The sequence below is a fragment of the Hippopotamus amphibius genome, chromosome 7 (genome assembly GCF_030028045.1).
Source record: "Hippopotamus amphibius kiboko isolate mHipAmp2 chromosome 7, mHipAmp2.hap2, whole genome shotgun sequence".
Classification (NCBI taxonomy): Eukaryota; Metazoa; Chordata; class Mammalia; order Artiodactyla; family Hippopotamidae; genus Hippopotamus; species Hippopotamus amphibius.
The window spans coordinates 72773258-72796705 of NC_080192.1; the positions used below are offsets into that span (position 1 = coordinate 72773258).

The window sequence follows — 23448 nt, forward strand, 5'->3', positions numbered from 1 at the left end:
GAAATGATAAAAATTTAATTATTTTACTCTCAAATCAGCAAAGGTTACTGTGAAGAAATTGTGGAACTGGGGTGCCCAAAACCGCTGGTAAAAACATAAATGGATCAAATCCCTCTAGAAGCAACTTTGCAATACAGGATGTTCAGGGAAGGGAATTTTCTGCTGTACTTTTTTCTCCATGTGAAGTTTACCTCCCTGACCACTATTTTTACTTATCCCCTAATGAAAAGAAATTGCTGACCTGATTGGTGAAAATAAAGCACACTGATTGAGACACATTTACTGGGTCCAAAAGCATTCAAAAAGCATTGCTGATTAAAAAAAAAAAAAAGCATTGTTGATAATAGCAAAAAATCTAGAAACAAAGTGTCTAATAATTAGGGACTGCTTATTATGCTACAATCACATCAGGGAATGCCAGACAGCCATTAAAAGTAACATGGCAGGTAACAGCAAGATCTTTGTTGATCCACCCCCTAGCATAATGGAAATAAAAACAAAAATAAATAAGTGGGACCTAATGAAACTTCAAAGCTTCTACACAGCAAAGGAAGCTATAAGCAAGACAAAAAGACAACCCTCAGAATGGGAGAAAATATTTGCAAACCAATCAAAAGACAAAGGTTTAATCTCCAAAATATATAAACAGTTTATCTAGCTCAGTATCAAAAAAACAAACAATCCAATTGAAAAGTGGGCAGAAGACCTAAATAGGCATTTCTCCAAAGAAGACATACGGTTGGCCAAGAAAGAGGCACATGAAAAGCTGCTCAACATCACTAATTATTATTAGAGAAACGCAAATCAAAATGACAATGAGGTATCACCTCCCACTGGTTAGAATGGACAGCATCAGAAAATCTACAAACAGTAAATGCTGGAGAGGGTGTGGAGAAAAGGGAACGCTCTTGCACTGTTGGTGGGAATGTAAATTGATACAGCCACGATGGAGAACAGTATGGAGGTTCCTTGCAAAACTAAAAACAGAACTACCATATGACCCAGCAATCCCACTGCTGGGCACATACCCAGAGAACACCATAATTCAAAAAGACACATGCACTCCAATGTTCATTGCAGCACTATTTACAATAGCCAGGACATGGAAGCAACCTAAATGTCCATCAACAGATGAATGGATAAAAAAGATGTGGTACACATATACAATGGAATATTACTCAGCTGTAAAAAGCAATGAAACTGGGACATTTGTAGAGACATGGATGGACCTAGAGACTGTCATACAGAGTGAAGTGAGTCAGAAAGAGAAAAACAAATATCATATATTAACACATATATGTGGACTACAGAAAAATAGTACAAATCAACCGGTTTCCAAGGCAGAAATGGAGACACAGATGTAGAGAACAAACATATGCACACCAAGTGGGGAAAGCAGCGAGGGTTCGGGGAGGAATGAATTGGGAGATTGGGATACCAAATTGTACACCCTAAAAATATGCAGTTTATTTTTAAAATAAATAAAAAATTAAAAAAAAATAAAAAAATTAAAGTAATATGGCAGGGCTTCCTAGGTGGCGGAGTGGTTAAGACTCTACCTGCTAATGCATGGGACACAGGTTCGATCCCTGCTCCAGGAAGATGCCACATGCTGCAGAGCAACTAAGCCCGTGCGCCACAACTATTGAGCCTGTGCTTTAGAGCCTGTGAGCCACAACTATTGAGCCCATGTGCTGCAACTACTGAAGTTCACGTGCCTAGAGCCTGTGCTCCGCAACAAGAGAAGCCATGGCAATGAGGAGCCTGCACACCACAACAAAGAGTAGCCCCCACTTACCACAACTAAAAGAAAGCCCGCACACAGCAAAAAAGACCCAACACAGCCAATAAAATAAATAAATAAATAAATTATTAAAAAAAGGTAATATGGCAGATCTATACCAGATGATAAGGAAAGCAACATTTTAAATAGGAAAGTGCAGAACAGTGTATATAGGTATGTATGTATTATCATTGTTGTATCATTTCTTAATCGTTTTTAATAAAAAAATTGTATTGATATCTACTTGATTTGCATGTTGTTATATAATTTTAAAGAGAGAGAGAGAGAGAAAAACACACACACGAGTATATACTTTTTCATTTTTTCCTAAGAGGAAGACACTTAGCACTTTCCATGGGGAAGAGAAATGAGGCAGGGGAAGGTGTGAGGCTCCCTGTCACATGTGGTCTAAAGTACAACTTTCCAAACTTCTCATTTAAGCCCTTCACACAATTTTGCTCCCACCTTTCCTTTCCCGTTTTATGTTCCTCCAATGTAAGAGTAGTAACCAAACTGCATGCCTCGCTAGCTTCCAATGTACGTCATGGCCGTTCTCGCTGCCCCTGGGAAACAGGCACTCTTTCCCAGGTCAGCCACTGTCCTAGTCCTTTCCTGAAAGCCTAACATAAACGCTGCCTTTCCACAGTCCCCTCTTCCACCTCCCTGCTGGGCTTAAACATCTCTTATTTCACTGTCTTGCTTTTGTTACCTTTGTCTCCCAACTTGACTGTATGCACACTCTTTAACAGCAAGGACTACCTCCCCAGTTTCTACAAAGGCTGTTTTAACAATGCAGCAGATGATGAACAAATCCTTGCAAACTTGAACTTTCCTGTGTTAGGTACCTCTGATTATTTGCTGATGGTCTCCACAAAAACATTATTACAATAAGGATAAGTGAAAAAAGGAAGCTCCAAAACGCATCATCAACCCAGCGTTCCATCCAATCCTATAATAATAATTCAAAGAGGAGAAGTTAATTTTCTGCGAAACATACAGATTTCCCTTTCAAATAGTATATAATGACAAGTACTAATGAAATCTTCCCAACCAGTAAGTCTTCCAAATAAATAAGCACACTTTTTTTAAGAAACGTAAAAAACTAAGCAACGCTACCTCTATAGAATCAACATTAATGCTGACTTCAGCATTATAACCAATCCGATGAATAAAATCCTAACAAATTCTGTAGTATCATAAAAAGAATTAGAGTTTAAAAGGGCTTCAGAGGTCAATTAATTTATTTTCTAGACAAGAACAGTTTCTTCTCTTACTAAGTAGAGAAGAAACGGCAGGAGAAGTCCAGGGTTTTCAGAGGGCTCTTTATAACTATTTACATGGAACTAAAGTCTATTTCCAAATCAAGAAACCCCCAAGAGGGCCTTTTATAGTTTAAATCTGAGAAATGTATCTTCTTCTAACTAGAGAATCCATGGAGAGCATCTCCTAAATGCTGATAACCAGTATGAACTATCCTAGAAACACATCAGGCTTAAGGTTTCCTGTCCCAGGTAGATACAAAACAACCCAATTACACCCTGTGCTGGAAGAAAAAGACTTCCTGTCACCTTCAATTATACAGAGAGAGGATTCCTTTTCAAAATATACAAAAAGAAGTTGCGAAAAGCGCATAATTGGAAAAGGAGATTTAGGAAGAACTTTTTCAGACTCATGTAAAGGAGGCAAATGTTTTCATAATTCTACACAAAATAATTCCAAGTAAACAGAAAATCTCCACTAAAAACGATCTCTGTCTACAAACACAAACTAAGTTCTTCCAACTTCCACAAAATAAAATCATATAATTAAAAATGAAAATTGTTTAAATAGGAAGATTATACTTACTGATTGACATTTTGCAATTCTAAATGTCTTAGTAGTCCACACCATAAATACTACAGATGCTGAAATACACCAAAAAAAGTCAACCTTTGAAGGAACATGCAATACTAAAATAACTTATTATAAAAGAAAAATTAGATAGCTTACCCAGTATGGCAAAGATCAGGGTATTTGTAAAGTGCCTGTATAAAGAAAATTTCACTATGTTCTTTCTTAGCCTTAGAGTCTTCATGGTTTGTGCCAAACTTATAAAAATGTGAAAAAAGTTAAGGAAAAACATTTTAAATACTAATACATAGTTAAGATAAAAAGCAAACTAAGAATTTTCTGCTCCATTTCCAAAATTAGTAATGCTACATATAGTTCCTATAATTTAAAACTAGTAAAAACACCGAAAATGTTATCTTATTCAATACTGTATAATCGTGATACTAATTTTATCACAGATTTTGCTTTACAATTTACCACTGTCTAAATTAAGTAAACAAACTTCAAGGGAAAAAAACATAAGCAAGAAGACCTATGCTGAACTCCTTCAATGCCAAGTTCTCGAAACACAGGACAGAACAGGACACACACTAAGTGCCAAGTGCCCCTTAGGCCAGACACTCTTTACAGATCCCATTATGACCTGCCATCTGGCTTGTGCTTTTCTGTCTACATTTCTTTGTCATTTCTAGTCTTTTCTCATTTTATCCTCCAATGACCATAATCGAGATGTTAAGTCATCTATCAATTTCATTTTATAAATTTAAAACACTGAAATATGTTACATACAACAAATCTGGACCTAGGTAAGGACAGACTTTATTCGAGATTATTGCAATAGGGAGAATGTTCCGACTATAAGGTCTGCGAGAGTCCCAAAGACCAAGCAGGGAAGGGCTTTGCCTTTATAGGGAGAAGTCAATAGGTCTTGAGAGCAGCAGGCGTGGGAAGTGGGTGGCCTGACAGACAGTTGCTCAGGAAATGACTTTCCTTGAGGTCTGCAGGTTCTCAGGAGGGGCCAGGAAGGAGGGCTGCGGGTGGATGAAAGCTCAGGGACCCAGGGAAGGAGAAAGCTTAATTTTGTCCAGTCTGGTAGTTTGTCCAGATTGGTCAGGGGGTACATGGGTCTCTGTCTGGCCTTGTCATAAGTAAACAAGGGGGCACCTGGGAGTCTCATCAAAGTCCTATGGGGAAAGGCAGCTGTTTGTGTTGATGGTGAGCCTTTTCCCGGAACATGAAAGGGTGGAGGCTGTCTTAACCACAGCTGTTTTCCCAGAGCACAGGGCTCAGGTCAAGTGCGACACTGTCAGGTACGAAGAGGCAGAAAGAGGCTTGTCCACTGGCCCCTCGGCAGTGAAGCTGCGCTCAAGCCAGAGCTCTGTAAACAGGAGCTGCTTCCCCTGCAGCCCCCACCAAGCCCTGGTCCAGAGGCGCCACACTCTGAACATACGTAACAGAGTTGAGCAAAGGAATGGAAGTGGCATATTTTGGATTTCGGCCTCCTCTTTGAATGCCAAATACTTCATTAATCAAAAACTTCACTCTAGTACTACAACTACTGAAGCTGCTTTTCAATCTTTCTAAATGACCAGTAAGCGGCAACAGAAGATCAATTCCTAAAATAACACAATTCAACCAATTAGGCCTACTGTCAGAACTTACAGAAATGCAACTACACTTTATCTGATAAACCTGATCAGGACCCAGTACTTTTAGAGCAGTCACGAAAGCACACAGGCCCCATCACCCTGACGTGAGAATCGCCTTGAGCCTGCTGCTGCGCTCGGAAAAGGATATCCACCAGCACAAGCCAGAGTCGAGAAGAGACAGAGGGAGGCTGGCCAGAAGCACAAGATCGGAATCATTTGCCTGCAGCAAAACAGCAAGAAAAGTAAAACAAGCAAGCAGGAAAAAAGAGGCGGGAGGCTATGGCTTTTGGTGTTTTCAGGCTATTTTTTCTATTACTGTAGAATTAGATGCTTAGAGGAGGAGCTAGATTAGCTTCATCAAAGGTGAAGAAAGCAGGGTCATTACCCTGCTTAGCAAGTATCAATTCTATAAGGATGTAGTCCTGCTTCTTTGCTTGTCATTGGTAATCATTTAGGAAATTCACTGCCTTTTTGTGCAGAGGAAGCAGACTTTTCATCTGAGGGATGAAAATTACCAAACAGCAACCTACAAGCAAAGGTCAGACATCCAGGTTGAAGCAGAAATGGATACTACTAAACTTCCTTTCTCTCACCACGAAATACTAACCAACTTTAATTTCTGGGTTTCTTTATGACTTTCATCTCAAACATGTTTAGTAAAAACATGAATAAGTAAGCAAGCTAAATCGTTCCCCTTATTTTCCTTATCTCCCTGTCCCAATCTAGCTCAGTATATGCTGGACCAAAGCCAATGCTGTCCATAAAGGCGGTAAATTACCCTCATTCAAATCCAGATGGAATTAGGGCCTTTACAGCCGCTTTTCTCTGGAATTTTCTGCCAAGTTGCATTGCTATGTATTTTTCCCAATGAACCACCTTGTAGATGATTAAGAACAAGAATTCTTTGAAATACACATCTGTAAGTTACCAGGAGAAAAGATAATACAGATTTTTAAAATATAAAGTCTACACACGCTCCCTAACCTGTTAAAGGCTCTAAGCATATACAAGTTTAGAAATAAGACGACTGCAAACTGAACAGATAGCATAAGCTCATTTTCTAAACCCACAAAATGACAGAAGAGAACACATGAAGATTAGAAACGGTAATGCTGAGCCCAGGAGCTAGTTTCCCTCCCCTGCAATTCTGCTGGTCCAGCTCCCAGGATGTTCACATCGCCTGCCCCTCCTCCTCACGTAGGTGAGAATCCCTAACAAGCGATGAGGCTGGCTGTGGCAGAGCGGGCCCCACGCGGGCAATGAGCACTCAGAGCTGGAACCCTGCTCACTTGCAAAACTGAGGAACGGACTTCACCTTTTTTAACAAATGAATGACTCCACATGGCTTTTTTTTTTAGTGTAGGAAATATGAAAAATTACACTAGAGTAAGATATTTATATGACTCAGAAAAGATCAGATTTATGTAACCATAATTTTATTCAATACACTTGGATTCTCAACTGGTAGCTCTCAACCAGTAGAATCCAGACTTTAAGCAAGTTTGGTCAGAAATAACTCTTTAAATCAGGTATTATCCCTGAATAGACACCCCTCAAACACTAGGGGCTACCTGGACCTAATTTAGGAGGTCTGTAAATGCTCCATTGTACGAAAAACTTCTCATGTGAAGTGTGTTTATATACAACCTGTCAAGAGGCTCCACAGCTTTCATTAGATTTGCAAAGACACCTCTGCTAGCAAAACCCAAACAAGGTTAAGAACCACTGCTTTCGAGAATAAAAATAAATTAAAAGATTCCTGTTTTGTTTTTAACTTGGAAGCATATCAAGAATTCACAAACAGGGCATTTAAAAAATAGATAGACCAGGTTTAGGAAAACAACCCACAGGTGACTCAGAAAATCCTACAAACAGTGTTACATCCATCAGTGCACCTGCAGAAAGGGACAGCTTCCTGTAGAGAAGGGACACAGGCCCTCCCTGTACGAGACAAAGATGAGAACATGGAAAGAAACACAAGGAAAACAAAAGCACATTTAATGTTAAAAACTGAAAGGCAATTATCAAAGATGACAGAAACAAAAAGAACTTTGTAAAAATAAAAGCTGTAAGAATTTCAAAGAGGACATAAATGTCGAAGAAACAGATAAAAATAATGTTCTGGACCTGCAGAACCCTGATTCTGCTCTGACCAGGTCATAGTTTCTCTAGAATCCCTCCCACGTCAGAGGGCCTGGCCCTGCCTTGGAGAGGAAAACGGTGGAAGTGCCCAGACTCCACCAGAGTCACTGAGTCCGTGGGGAGGAGCCTCGGGGATTGGTTAAACACTGTCTCTGAAACGTCTGCTGTGCTATGGCCTCTGGCCTGCCACCTCCACTGAACCCTCTCTCCTGCCGCTCCGCTGTGACCTCTTGAATGAACCAGGCGGGCAGGTGTGCCTCACAAACTTCTCTCTGCAGCACGAGCCACTGCTGAGCACCCCTCCTTAGCAAAGCTCTCCCAGCCTCCACCCCAGGACCATCTCCCCTGGTGTTCCTTCCATGCACGTTTCCACCCCACAAGGTACTATCCTGACTCCCATTCTCTTGCTGGTCTACCAGTACTTCTTGGGTTGCTTCTGTGGCTGCGACCTTCTCCCACCTTCATCACCAGCTCTGACTCCTCTCGCAAACCCAGGCTGGGATTTCCAACTCTCTTCTTCACACTAATGCCCTGGGCAGCTCAAGCCTCATCCACTGTGGTCTCTCAGCTGTGTTTACCGCCCTGAGAATGGCAACACTGGCCCAGCCACCCAAATGAGATGTGCACGCCTTTCTGGGAGCCCTCTGTCCCTTTCCCCACCCATTTCTAGTCAGTCTATATCACTGGGAGCTGTTATTCCATTTCCTCTGCCCTATTTCTAACCCTCACCATCCCTCTTTTGCACCACTGCAAATGACTCCTTAACTAGACTTCCCGGCTCTAGACTCTGCTTTCTAAGGCATTTTTTTAATGCCATCCTTGACTTCCTTCTTACAGATTTCATCACATCATTCACCTGTGCAGCTTCAACTTCTCTAAACTCCTGAGCATGTCATTCTATCTTTCCTTTCTGGGCCCACCTTCCAGGATTCTCCCACACATGTTACCTACAGACAAGCTACTCTGAGACATTCTGCCACTGTCCCTGTATTTTCATGCTTCCAACTATCTGGGCCCCTTAAATCTTCCCAGATTGCTTTCCCCTCCGTTCTTTTCCTAGTTAAACCCCCATCTGTCCACTCAGTCTCAATTTAACTGTCACCGTCTCCCTGAAGTCATCCCTGATTTCCGCCCTGGGATGAATTTCTCCTTCCTCTGTTGGCACAGGGCCCCTCTACACTGGCTTCTACTATCGCTGCGTTGCTCCCAGCTATGCACTTGTCTCCCTTGCCAGATCGCCCAATATGTGTGTTGAAGTTTGCTGAACTAATAGAAAAAAATAAGGAAATTTTTTGGTCGAGGAATCATTTACTTTTTCACCTTCAACTAAACTCCTATCTACGTAATAATACATATATATATATATTGAGGTAACTATACACAGAGAGGTAAAAATAATGCATAAATATATTTCTATTATTATTACAAATTAAAAATAACCTGATTTTAATGATACAACAAACTATTTTAGGACACAGTAAAGGATATGAACCATACAAAAATGGAGTCAATAACTGCTAAAATAATGTCACCAAAAACAACCGCTAAATGGTTAGAACCCTGAAAGACAAAAGTAGGGAAAAAATCTGAATGTAAAAGTTTCACTGTATTAGAATTATCATCTGGTGAAGAAAAAATTTATCTCAACTCATCGTTTTATAAAAGGCCACATAAAAAATTTTACTGCTTAACAGAATTGTGTTTGAGCACATGGCAGCTGTTTTGGCAGCAACAAATGTTAGTTTGTCATCAACTTGTCCCATGATGACGTAAGACTGTATTATAAAGTGGCAAATAAAACACAGCACGTCCCACCCCTCAGGTCAACGATTTCAATCTCTGCCCTCTCCACATCAAACCTGCAGCCACGGCTCCTAAAGAAACAGACTCCTCATCCTCCCCATGCTTGTGAAAGGACACGAGAAAAGTAAAATCAGGAAAAGGAACTGTGTGGAAGGTATAAACAAACCACAGGTTGGATGCACTCTGCATTCAGGAGCTGACAGAGAATCACACCCATCAGCTCTTGAGTAGAGCTGTGTCTGTTGCATCTAAGATGTGGACTAAACTAAAAATTTAAAGAAATGCAATGTAATCTATACATGGATGTTTATTCTATTTTCTTTCTAGCAAAGATGAGTTTTCTGTGAATTATATAAGTAAATGCAAAGTTCTTCATTATTATGTAAAGGCAAAATTAAATGCACCTTTCAAGGAGTCAAAGATGAAAAGAACAGGTGTATCTAACACAGAATACACGTGTGCCAAAGACACAGGAAGAAGAGTGAGGCTCTCAACATTACTGGACAAATGTACTGCCTTAAGGGTCAGATCAACCTATGTGGAGTAAACGTATGTGGCAACATACAGATTATTCACTCTGTGCCCAGGGATCTGAGTTACACATCTAAGCCAAAGGATGTTCTGAGTAAAAATTACAAGGTTCTCTGAATCAGGTAAAAATATAATAAGCTTCTTAATCACTCAGTCGTCAGCCATATTATTAAGGAAAGCTGAGAGCTAGAAAGCTAGGGGTCTTCACAGATACAAACATGCGCTCTCCTCCAGAGGAAAGCACTGCTGCCCACACTGCCAGAGCCGTTTCTCCCTAGAACACTACCTCCTCCTGGTTCCCCCAAGAGGGAAGTCTGCTGAATTCCCCACATACTGAGCCCACAAGAGTCAGGGAAAACTTACAATCACAGGAGACTTGAAAGAGTGATGACACATATTGTCTATGTGTGTAAAAGGTAAAATTAACTTTCTGACACTAACACAGGTTTAAACCAAGGGTTAGGGAAGGAATGAACGTGTTCAGGCTGCACAGATGACAAAGATGAATGTCTTCATAAAGAACAACCACGAACATTTTTGAGACGGAGCTAATTCTTAGGATGACGTCAGCTGGTGCCTTCATAATCTTAGCATTTTAAAAAGTGCTCTGTTTAGCCTTTTACTTTCAGGACGCATTAAAAAAGGGAAATAGTCCTCAGGGGGGAAAACCTCAAATTGGGCCTTTTTCACAAATTTCCTATCTTTAAAAACTCATCTCAGGAGATGCAAAGTAAAATCATATTTCACAGCAGTGACAAAAAAAATGCGAGTGGAATGATGTCGTTTTTTACCCCAATGACTCTCATCACGCCTTCAATGGCCGCAAAAATAAAGTAAAGAATCCCCAGTCCGACGACCCGGTGCATGACAGTTCCCAGACGAGGCCTGGAACAAGGAGGAGGAAACAGAAAAAAAGGAAAGAAAAAGCAAGGTAAGTAAAACGCATCTGACTTCGGTAACTGGCCCCATTTCCAACACCAGGGAAGTCACTATCTAATCACGTCAGTCTGCTCCTGTATCAGAGGTACTTTGTTTTAGGAAATAGCCTTATTTCCTGGGAGCAAGGCAGAAGCAGGCTCAGGGAAATCCGGCCTCCTTGTCTAGGACTTGAAGCTGTACTGATGCCTATGAAGCAACACTTTTGAGGCCAGAGGACTCTGCTGCTGAAATCCAAGCAATATAATTAACATAACCCAGGTCCTATGTCTATAGAATGGACAAGAAGATTGATGAAACCTAGGAAATAAGTGACAACTTCTAAGTGTCACCGGCAGAAATAATCATTTAATTCTTTCACTAACATAAATTGTAAACCATTCTGAGATGTGTTTTGTCAAAGATAAGCCACTGATTCTATGACTTGGGCAGAGAAAGAGTGGAATGTCAGGAGATGGAATCCCACCACCTTCCTCTCTCAATACCCCCAAATGAGAGTTTTCAGCTTTCATTCTTCGAATTGAAAAGAATTAAAATAACAGTTTTGATTCTTTAAAAGTATAAATGAATTAGGAACATGCAAAGATGATGATTTTTGTGATTAGTAATTTGAAAATAGAACTGAAATTAGTTCCCCGACTAGGGATCGAACCCCGGCCCTGGCACTGAAAGCACTGAGTCCTACGCACTGGACTGCCTTGGAATTCGCGAAATTTCAGTTCTGTCATTTTAATTCCTTTCAATTCGAAGAATGAAAACTGAAGTGAGAAAACAGCCAAGATCAGCTAAGATCGATGCAAGGAGGGAGGTATGAGGAGAGAGACGGGGTAAGTGGTCTTCCGCGGAGGGAAGACTCAGAACAGAAAGGACCAAGGGACAGAGAACTGCCAGCAGCACTAAATTCATGGGAACTTCAAGTTCAGGGTCATGAAGTGAAATGGCAGCGGGGCGGGGTGTTCTTTTCAGGTGGACTCTGCTGCCCCACATGAGCCTGTGTAGATAAAGAGCTGGACTTATCAAGGGAGGCAGACAAAGGAAAAGATGGAGGGCCTCGGGGGTGGCAGGGTGTTCAGTGCCCTGCCGGGTCGTGGAAGATGCTGGGATCAATAGGCCGGCGGCCACACCAGGGACCAAGAGTGAAAGAAACCACCTTCCAATGCAGGGGACGTGGGTTCAATCCCTGGTCGGGAAATTAAGATCCCACATGTAGCGGGGCAACTAAGCCTGTGCACTGCAAGTACTGAGCCTTCGCGCCTCAACTAGAGAGAGAAAACCCACATGCCACAACTAGAGAGAAGCCCGCGTGCTGCAACTAAGACCTGACACAGCCAAAAAATAAAGAAAATAAATTTAAAAAAATATATATATACACACACACATATATGTGTATATATAAAGACTGGGTTGCTTACATGTGCCACCATGAAGAAGGTGCAGTTACACACAATAATAAATAAATAATAATCAAGTCTAGGAAATGGCCGGGGACTCAGTAGTTGAGGGGAGGTGACAGGGAAGAGCAGCAGAGGTGAGGAGGTAAGGTCAGGTTTCCTAAAGGATCCTCACGCAGAGACTGAAGTCACAGGGAATCCTGACGACGAGGTGTTGAGGAGGAAGACGGGGAGGCAAAGGCTCAGAGAAGTGAGGCATGAGGGAGAACCTGGCAGCTCACAGGGGCCTGCAGTCAGAAGGGGGAGCTGTGGGCCAGTATGAGGACTCGAGCTTCTGGGAATCAGAGGGTCTCAGGGAACAGGCTCTTCTATGTTCACGCCCAGGGACTCAAAAGTAAGAGGGAGAGAAGGTCTCCTTGAGAGGGTCTTGAAAGCGGGTCCTCAGGTGACAGCCAGATTTCAGCCAGAAATTCCGCTGACTTGGCATTTCATCAGAGTGCTCTCTCCTACAATATCTCAAACACAGTCAGAACACCTAACTATGTTGTCTAGGAAACAGAAAATGGTCTGAACTTTAAGAATCATTTAAAATTTTCCATCATCCTTAAGGCTGATTATTCATCTAACTATAAAAAGTCACTGGAATTCAAATTCAGGATCTTTATTTGAGGAAAGTAGAAAACAACCAGTGCATGGAAATCCTTAAAAAACATGTCCTTGCATGTATTTCCCTCTGGGATCTGTGTTACGATACTAAGGGGTGTCTGGTTTCACAGAGATCACAGCAGAGATGGACGGGATCACAGGATGGAGACGCGGTGTCTTTTCCGCGCCCCGGTACTTACTTCACAATGCCGTATCCCAAGCTCACGATGATCACAAGGAGGCGAGCCAGTGTCCTCTTAATCGCAGATATCAACTCCGCAAAGATCAGCAAACCCTGGGCTGAGCGGGACGAAGGACAGTCATTCACTCTGGGTCCATCTGGATGCCTGCCGCCAAGAGTCTACACATGTACCGTGTACAGCTACGTCCTGACCTCAGACGAATTAGCCACAGTTAATTAAAGGTCATCTAATCCAAGTGATGTTTGAAACCTCAGTGCAAGGGATTCTGATCGGCTCAATGGGGCACGGGTTTCTCACGTCCACCGGAAATCTGTCTCCCTGAGCTCCCCTCTGTTCTTATTCTTGCCCTCAAGGCTACAAAAAGAATTATAGTCTTTTCCTGTCCTGTCAATATCTGAAAATCATAAAGTCCTCAAGAGCTCTCTTTTCTCCAGGTTGCCCTCGTCATTTACTCATTCATGCTCCTACCATGTGGCTATCACAGTAAAGATACATCATGGTCCCCGCCCTCGTGAAACCTGTACTCTGGTCGGGACGAGTAAATGGACAGAACTCAGCAAGTGCTGGAGGTAACACTGTACCTCCCAGGACTGTGATGAAAGTGACCCAATCCATGTGTGGCAGGAAAAGCTTCTCGGGGGAAGTGACAGCTACACCAGGGTTTGAAGGCTGAGTACGAGTTAACCGTTTGGGGAGGGAAAGGGGAAAGCAAAGGAAATGGCACACGCAGAGGCAAGGAGGAGAAAAGAGAAAGCAAAACATGCTGCAAGAAGTCAAAGTTCGGCATGTCTGCAGCGGAGCGTGCATCGAGGGCGGTCAAGAAAAGAGGCTGGGACAGAGGCAGGCCGCAATCACCTGGGGGGGGTAGGCCAGGCCACGAGTTGGGACTTGTTGCTAAGGGCAGCGGGAAGTCAGTGAAAGTAAACAAGGGAGTGAGAAAGGAACTAGTAAACTACAGCCCACAGGCTAAATCTGGCCCTACATCTATTCTGTAAGTAAAGTTTTATTGGGACACAACCATGTCCGTTTCTCTGTGGCAGTTTTCATGCTCCAATGGCAATAGTTGAGAAGTCGCAACAGAGACCACATGGCCGGCAAAGCCAAAACTACTGCGTGGACTTTGCAGGAAAAGCTTGCTGACCCTTGGAACAAAGTGGACAGCTTTATTTTATCAAGATTGCTCTACTTAATGGCTTGGAAAGGAATAGACTGTAGGCGAGGAGGCTATTCCGGAATCCAGCCAAGAGATGATGAGAGTGCTGGGGGGGAGGATGGGGAGGAGAAAGACATTCAGAAACCAGTGGTGAATCCACCTAATCATTATTCCCAGCTCACATTTCTCCATCTTCTTCACAAGAAACCACAAGAGACCTTGTCCATACCTTGAAGAAGTACAGATATACTAAGTTTATAACATTTGCCTAACTGCCAATCTAGAAGCACAAAACAAAGAAGTCAATTTATACGACCCATTCTTAGCGTACCTTGGTTGCGTCCTAACACTCACTGCTTCCCATTCCTGAAGTGATGTTTCTAAAGTCTATCCTCCCAGGACCAATGCTAAGCAAGACAGCCTGGGTTGCAGAATTCACACTTGGGAAAATCAGAAACAACATCAGCCCAGGCCCCGTCTGGTGCCTCTCCTTTCCACAGGACTCCTCAAAGACAAAGGCAGCAGTCTGGGGGTTCTCTTCCGAGCCCTTCTGGTGTCATCTCAGAGCGCCTGAAGGCCTTGAGGATGGCAGGTGGTGTCTCCTTCTCTTCACATATCTCAGGCTTTTGCTGCCCCTCATCCAAGTTCACGCCACACTTTCCTTTACCCTCTCTAGACAGAGACCCCCACCACTGGCACCAAAGGAGCTGACCCGCCTTCTCTGACCTGCAAGAACGCTAACCCCCAGTCATCAGCAGCAGCTCCATCCTTCCTTCCCTATCTGGTTTAGGGCGGGGACGCACACATACACACGCTCACACGTCACCAGAATTTCTCATAGAGTAATGATACCTCTAACGTGCCTCCCTGAATGTTTGCCTTTTCTTTACTGTTTCGTACATGCCTTTTTAAGCTTTTTATTTGGGGAGATTACAAACATTCTCCAACACAGAGAAAGCAATATAATGAATTTCCATGTACCCATCACTCAGCTTCCATAATTATCAACATTATGCTAAATTTGTCTCATCTGTATCCAAACTCACCCTCTTTGTTCCCAGAGCATTTTAAAATAAAGAACAGACACAACCACACCCTTTGAAAATCTGTACCACGATCACTTGTAACTGACCACTCAGATGCACATTCCTGAGGGCCTTCCTATCCCTCTGAGCTTATCTCCCTTTTGAAGGTTTGGTGATGGAATTACTTGTACATTTACTTCTCTGGCCCTTTTGAACTCTTATCTTCTAGATGTCTGGGGCACCCATCTGAGGATGCCCAACTATATGCCCTGCCTGCCTCTCACACTCCACTGTGTAAACTGGGACTGTGCTTCCCATGGTCACGCGAAGTTCTTTGCAAAAAGGCTGCGGGGGCCATCCATGCTGGCACTACTAATTCTACTCCCTGTGGCCAAATTTTCTTTTCTTTTTTGGAGGGGAAAGGAGAAGAAGGAGGGTGGGGGAGAAAACAGAAAAATGTTAAAAGGATTTGCAATACCTAACATCCTTGGTCCAGAACTTTGTGTTGTTTAGAGCCAGTCACTGGTAGCCGAACCTCAGCGAATGGGGATTTTTTTTTTTCCCCAGGAGGGAAGTAAGGAAAAGTCAGCAGGAAGAAAACAGAAAATGAAGACAACACACATGCTAGCCTGGATCAGAGTCCCACTCTGACATGCTCTTCTTGGCATCTATAACATGCCTTTACGAAGGGGTGGGGGTAGGGGGTGTCCCCACAGCCTTGCTCACAAATGCTAGGAGCCTCTCGGGTCATACCATATTCATGGACACAGTCACCACTTACTTGATAGCCCAGTGCTGTTGATGTTTTGGTATTCAGCATAAAAAACTGCTTTTTCAAGCATTCCCAGGAAAATAACAGCTGCAATCCAGAACTGGATTCTTAATATATCTTTCCAATAGCAGGCAGACCACATCAGCCAGAGTATACCATATAAGATATAAACGATACACATCACCATGTAGAACTGTGGGAAGAGAAGCAATTTTAGTCAGTTAAGCCTTTTGATCATTTGAAAATTGACATTTCTACATTCAAGTTTGCAATCCTTTATTTTCCAGTCACCGTGGCACCTGGTGCCACGACACAGAGGGTATGTCAAAGTGTTAGCTACTAAGGACTACCACCACTGACCTCTTAAAAATGATTATATGTTCCAATTAGAATGCAAAACTCATGTTTAAAAAAAAAGGAAAAGATGGGAGAAAAAAAAAAAGGAAAAAATGATGAGAGATACTCACAATCATCAGAGGCCAATCCGATGCAGAGATAAATCCATGAGGCCCCATCATAGAAAGGGAAACTGGTGAAGGCAGGGTGGGGATAAAGAAATTAAGGCATTAAAATTAACAATCAGTATTTCTTAAGTTTTTCAATGTAAGCTCATTTTAAGACTGCAAGAATACAAACAAGTTAACAAATGCTGAATTTTTACCTTTGATTATGTAACCGTATGAAGATACCTTCATGTACTTACACACATGCTGTTGTAACATACGCTGTTATAAAATGTGGGCCCCCTGGACTTCCTAGGTGGCGCAGTGAGTAAGAATCCGCCTGCCAATGCAGGGGACATGGGTTCAAGCCCTGCTCTGGGAAGATTCCACATGCCACGGAGCAACAAAGCCCGTGCGCCACAACTATTGAGCCTGTGCTCTAGAGCCCATGAGCCACAACTACTGAGCCCATGTGCTGCAACTATTGAAGCTCACGCGCCTAGGGCCTGTGCTCCACAACAAGAGAAGCCACTACAATGAGGAGCCTGCACACCACAATGAAGAGTAGCCCCCATTCGCAGCAACTAGAGAAAGCCCGTGTGCAGCAACAAAGACCCAACACAGCCAATAAATAAATAAAACAAATAAATAAATTTATTAAAAAAATAAAATAAAATAAAATGTGGGCCCAGTCAGATCATATGCAGACAGCAAAGTAGTCCTGGCCCAAGATTGGCCCTGGCTGAGTCCCTGACCTCGCTGAGGACTTTGTCTTCCTTAATGTAACTTGGATAAACTATTGAACCCGAGGGACCTCCTTGGTGCTCCAGTGGTTAAGACTCTTGTGTTCCCAATGCAGGGAGCCCGGGTTCCATCCCTGGTCAGGGAACCAGATTCCGCATGACACAAGTAAGATCCCACATGCCACAACAAAGATCCCACCTGTGGCAACTAAGACCCAGGGCAGCTAGCTAGCTAGCTAGTTAGCTAGATAACTGAACTCCAGAATTTAGTTTGGGTCATTGTCCAAGAGCAATAACAACCAGAGTGCCGAATACAGTGCAAGACTTGCAGGGCTCAGCAACGACGCCAGTTACTAACCAGCCAGAGCTTAAAACTGCCTGCCGGTGTCAGAGGAAAAGACGGCACACCTGGGAAGAAAGGGGGCACAAGGCTGGGGAGCAGGATGGCACCGAGGCACCTGCTGCCCGCGTGGCCGGGTCTGACCCATTACAGCACTTCCGGGAGGAAGCCCTGCTTCACACTCTCCAGAGCAGCCCCCCACCCCGTGGAAGACCAGCTCCGGGCCTCCTCTGCAGCCTTGCCTGTCTCCCCTCATCGCTTTCTCCCTCCTCTTGGGACTGGGTGCCCCTCAGAGACAGAGCCTGGCTTCACTTCTGTGTCCCAGTGGGTGAATCAGACCAGTCCTCAAGTCCCCAGGATCCTCACGTGCTGTTTGGCTACTGTCAGCCCAGCAGATGGCCAGTCTAGAAAACGACCACCAAAGCAATCTCAGGACCCGTGAACACATTCGCTCCTTTGAAAACCGCTTAGTGTGAGGCCGCTCTCTACTGGGCACCAGGAACTACAGCTTCACGAGGCAAAGAGCATCTACCTTACAGGCAGGCAGGGGAGCTCACGGACCACAGGAGCCATAGTTGCCAGACATGCTACTTCTACTCCTAGTTTACAAACAGATTTTTTTTTAACTTTTTAAAGAACATTTTAAACCCATGATGATGGTCATTTTCAAGGAACAGAATACAATCCACTTCAAGTACGATTAAGGTGTTTCCTACCCATTTCTGTGTGTTAAAAACTTTTTTTGTTTTAATCTGGAGGGATGGAGAATTTTGTATCCCTCTATGAAGTTTCAAACTTTTAAAATTTATCTGTTTTTTAAAATTTACCCTTTTATTTATTGTATTTTATTTATTTTTTTCTTGCCCACACTGTGCGGCTTGTGGGATCCTAGTTCCCCAACCACGGATCGAACCTGGGCCCTTGGCAGTGAAGGCAGAGTTCCAACCACTGGACTGCCAGGGACGTCCCAAAGTTAATCTTGAATTAATTTTAAATCACTATTCCATTAAAAAAGGAAACAGAGTTAAGATAAGCATAAAGTTTTAAGTCCTCCAAATAAACAGACTATTCATTTTTGTGACGAACAGAAATTCAAATTTTTGAATAATGTGTTTTAACAGAGAATATAGATTTGGTTTAATGATAAAAATACAGAATACAGTAAAAGCAGACAATAAAACATGCATACTGTTTAACTATACCATTCAAATTCCAGCTTGCATCTGTTTTTTCTGTTTTAACGGAAACAATAAAGATATGAAACCCATCTCTCTGTGTTTTGGCTACAACATCCTGAAACAGAAAAAAAAATCCTTTATGTTATTTTTGTAAATTGCTATATAAGATATAGATAAACAATTGTTCACTACATTTTAAAACAACTTTTAAGAATTGAATTGGGTTACTTTAAAAGAAAAACACACAGACAAAAGGAGTGGTGGGCTGTGGAAGGACGGCAGGTAGTGGAAGGATTTCCTCTGTTTGTTTGTTTTTTTTTTTTTTACTACCATCCTCCCAGACCCAAAGGGATGGAGGAGGAAAAAACTCTTTCCACTCACCAATGTTTTCTACTTTTTACATTTCTACAAGTTTCCCCCCAATGTTACCATTCTGTTTTATTTAATATTACCTTTCAAATAGTTTTTCTAATATCCTAGTATCATCAAGCATTCACTGTTTGTTTATTTTTTTGGCCACGCCCCACGGCACGTGGGATCTTAGTTTCCTGACCAGGGACATGCATCCCCTGCACTGGAAGCACAGAGTCTTAACCGCTGGACCACAAGGGAAGTCCCAAGTATTCAGTTTTTAAATGTGTGTTTTTTAAAATTGAACAGGGGTGGGGAAAGATGTCAGATAACATTGTTGGAAATGACTCGGATTCAGTACACAGGCTAAAGTACTTAAATTCCTTAAGGTGCTCTGTTGCTGACAGGCCCACTGAGGCCTGAAACTGCCCACTGGGACTGCCTGTGAACCCGCCAGTGCCCGCCCCCACGTAGCTGGACCAAATTTATCACACTTCTTCCTGAGTATTTCCTATCCTTCCCTCTCATTTCCTACTCCTCCACCTGTGAAGCAGTTTGCACAAAGCAAAGAGTTGGCCCAGCCACTGCAGAGTGAATGCCTTTCCACTATCAGACTACTCTGTAAGATGGCTGAAGAAAACCGTATAAAAGCGGAAAGGTCCCAGTCTAAAAGCAAACATCGAGCTCTCCTGAATCTGCTTGCGGTCCCTACATTCAACTGCTTGTAACCTTCTTAACCTCTCGGTCTCCTGACTTTGAGTAATTCCCTCCAGTTCCAAATGTCCCCTCCCCATCGTGCTACCTCATGGTTTCTATCTATTCCTTTACTTCCTTAATGACGATATAGACCAGCCCATTGCTGTGCTGTCTCAGGCTTCGACAGTGGAACTTTATTTTTTAAAATAAAGGAAGACTGGTCTTCTCACTGACATTCAGGCTGGGGTCAGGAGGCTGGGCGTGCCTCCAGAGCGCGTGGGGGGAGCCTGGGCGAGGGCTGTGGCCTCTGACAGTGGGGTGCCAGGGGTCCGCCCGCCTCGCAGGCGCGTTTCCAGGCCCAGGGAAGCACGTCTGCCGAGTAGGGGAAGCCAGACTCCGGGGCGAGTAACGGGAAACCAGGCTAAGAAATGGTATTTCAAAAGGCAGTGAAAGGGGCTATTCTTGTTGGAGGAGGTGCTCTTGCAACTGTTCTAGGCCTTTCTCAGTTTGCTCATTACAGAAGGAAGCAAGTGAACCTGGCCTTTGTTGAAGCAGCGGACTATGTTTCAGAACCTGTTAACAGGGAGCCTCCTTCCAGAGAAGCTCAGATACTGACTTTGAAAAACACATCTGAATTCGATGTACTTGTCATTGGAGGAGGAGCAACAGGAAGTGGCTGTGCCCTAGACGTGGTCACCAGAGGACTTCCTAGGTGGCGCAGTGGTAAAGAATCTGCCTGCCAATGCTGGGGACATGGGTTCGAGCCCTGCCCTGGGAAGATCCCGCATGCCACGGAGCAGCTAAGCCCGTGCGCCACAACTGTCTGTTGCGCCTGTGCTCTAGAGCCTGTGAGCCACAACCGTTGAGCCCATGTGCCGCAACTATTGAAGCCCATGCGCCTAGGGCCCGTGCTCCACAACAAGAGAAGCCCATGTGCAGCAACGAAGACCCAACGCAGCCAGAAATTAAATAAAATAAATAAATAAATAAATTTAAAAAATTTGATTTCATAAAAATTAAAATTTATCTATGTCAGAAATATAATAAACACCTGTTAAATTGGAAAAAAAAAATAAAGGAAGACTACAAAGCAGCTACCCTTAATTTACAACTTTAAAGAGATTTTTATTTATTTATTTTTTTTGTGGCACACGGGCTTAGTTGCTCCGCGGCATGTGGGATCTTCCTGGAGCTGGGATAGAACCCATGACCTCTGCATTGGCAGGCGGATTCTTAACCACTGCGCCACCTAGGAAGCCCCTAAAGAGATTTTTAAACAAAGACAGAACCAAGTATGTACAAAATTCACACAGACAGATGTAAGAAGATATACTGTTTTAAATAACGCTTCTTTTTTCTTTCCTAATTCTACTGACCCTACTTTAGATCACTCTCAGAGCATCTGAGTCCATCAGCAGATTCTGCTTAGTCTTACTCTAACTGGTACATATTTGATTTAAAGGCAAATGAAATGACTCACCGTTGACCCTTCCTGGTTTGAAACATTTCCAGTATTTGTTATCAGTTCTTTATTCTGGAAAAAAATAAAATAATGCCATTTTATATTGCTGCATTTCCATAAGGAAAAATAGTTTCCACAATTAAAAAAAAAAAATGTCCTATGAGAAAAGTAAAGATTAAAGCTGAATACCAGAGAACAAATCTCACTGTATCCCAACCATGGGTAACAAAATCCTACTTTTGGACAATTTCCCCCTTAAGCGGGGCAGTGGTTACCACTGGTGGGGAGGGTAGCAGGAACTCAAAGGGAGCGGAAGGTGCTCAAATGCCCTGTACTTGATCTGGGTCTGCACGCGTGGGTTCGGGCTGTGAACATTCATCAAGCCCTTCGTTTCTGATATGCGAGCTTTGCTGTATGTATACTTATTATAGCTCAACACAAATTTTTACAACAACCCTTTAAAATTCTTATTGAAGTCATTTTCCTTTCAGAACTTACAGCACAAAAAAATCAGTTAAAATGACCCACAGCATCACTACCCAGAGATGACTGCTATTAACATTTTAGAATCTAATCTTCTAGGGCAGGAGGAGGAAGTGCACAAAGGAGAGTGTTCAAGGGTGTTAAATACTGGTAAGTCAAGTACACCGACAGACTTTCAGGAGAAGTCACAGACCCAGGGATCTAACGACATGAGATCACTGGTGACCTTGACTAGAGCTGTTCTGATGGGATGGTGGGGGCAAAGGCCTGACTGGGGTGGGCAGAAGAGAGACACGAGGGATGGAATGACAGCAGGTCATGAAAGGATGATAAAAGGATCCTCTTTCAAGGATGCTGCTGGAACAGGTACAAAGAAATGGAACAATGGTGCCCACATCTCACTTATTAGGTTTTGCCACACACACACAAAAGAACTAAACCTAAAAACTGACAAATTAAGCACCTTTCTTTATCAAAATACTGATAAAACAGAAGTTAAGTGGATACTTACATTCACTGGGAGAAAAATCAATTCTATTTCAACATGGCAAGACAGATACTCACATTCAATGAGGGAAACACCTGTAAATCACTGTTGCAATCTAAGTTTTCATTTTTCGTTGTCCAACATTCGCTGTTCTTGAAATGATGACCACAGAAGTCTTCACTGACACTAAGTTCGTGTTTCTGTGACAGCTCCTATGCAAGGTAAGATTCTGTGTCATAATTTAGTTCCACTTAATACCTAAATAATAGTAACATAAAGCAAAGATGGCAAACCCAACTGAGTGCAGAGGAAACCCTCATTTAGACATCAACAAACAACGAGGTTCCAGGCTCCTGGATGGATGAATAAAACCCTGAGCCTGGTGGCAGCTCCCAGGCATCAAGAAAAGGTTAAGAGGCTTCTACTGGCCAAATATGGGACAATCTGAGCAAAATACATTAAAAAGCAATAGAGGGGCTTTCCTGGTGGCGCAGTGGTTCAGAGTCCGCCTGCCGATGCAGGGGACACAGGTTCGATCCCTGGACTGGGAAGATCCCACATGCCACGGAGCAACTAAGCCTGTGCGCCACAACTATTGAGCCCACGTGCCACAGCTACTGAAGTCTGAGTGCCTGGAGCCTGTGCTCCGAAATGGGAGAGGCCACCGCAGTGGGAGGCCCACGCACCGCAATGAGGAGTGGCCCCTGCTCTCCAGTTTGTAACCCACCCAAGAAAGTAAAAATCAATGAGTCCACATGGATAATTGACTGACTGACTGACTGACTGATAGATAAGGCAGAGGAAAAGAGAGAGTATATCCTCATAGTCGAATGCTAATAAACGTGGAAGAAAACATGGAATTAGAAAATCATTGTTTACCAATTATCACAGTAATAACTGTGCTTTGATTCAGGCAAGAATCAAAGAATGTTAAAACAAGGACTGACGAAAAAATAGAATATTTACACATAAATACAAAAGTATTTGTTACAAAGTATTGTTAACAACAAAGAGAAAAGTAGTAGATTTACAGTGGAGGACCTGGCAGAAACTTTCTTAACTGATGAAAGTTAACATCACCAAACATGAGACAAAAGAGTACATTTTCTGGTATGCCTGCCAAAAATATAACCTGAATTTAATCATGAGGAAATGTGAGAAATACTCAGATTGAGGGATGTTTTGTAAAAATAAATGGCTTGTATACCTCAAATATATCAATGTCACGTCATGAACCACCCTCAACACCACTATCCCCCTCCCCGCCTCCCAAAAACCTGCAGAAACACAATGTGACCCTGTACCAGAAAAAGAAAAAAAGAAAAAAAAAAAAAAGCTGCTAAAAAGGATGCTGTTGGGACACCGTCAAAATGTGAATACGGTTTATTAGCTACTATATCAA

At 42.8% G+C, this 23448-nt stretch overlaps 1 protein-coding gene across 3 annotated transcripts in view; it reads right to left on the bottom strand.

Moving 5' to 3' along the window:
* TMEM87B (transmembrane protein 87B) overlaps positions 1-23448 on the bottom strand; it is a 53206-nt gene that overhangs the window by 21334 nt on the left and 8424 nt on the right. For 2 of the 3 annotated variants that reach the window (XM_057740942.1, XM_057740943.1), the window contains 11 exons: positions 22124-22258; positions 21095-21148; positions 18592-18682; positions 16331-16392; positions 15873-16056; positions 12911-13010; positions 10530-10623; positions 8891-8964; positions 3773-3879; positions 3629-3687; positions 2629-2732 (listed from right to left, as the gene is read on the bottom strand). In XM_057740942.1, the coding sequence (XP_057596925.1) occupies positions 2629-2732; positions 3629-3687; positions 3773-3879; positions 8891-8964; positions 10530-10623; positions 12911-13010; positions 15873-16056; positions 16331-16392; positions 18592-18682; positions 21095-21148; positions 22124-22258 (1064 nt within the window). Of the gene's footprint in view, positions 1-2628; positions 2733-3628; positions 3688-3772; positions 3882-5410; positions 5483-8890; positions 8965-10529; positions 10624-12910; positions 13011-15872; positions 16057-16330; positions 16393-18591; positions 18683-21094; positions 21149-22123; positions 22259-23448 lie in introns of all 3 variants that reach the window. The other variant, XM_057740944.1, reaches the window with a different exon arrangement.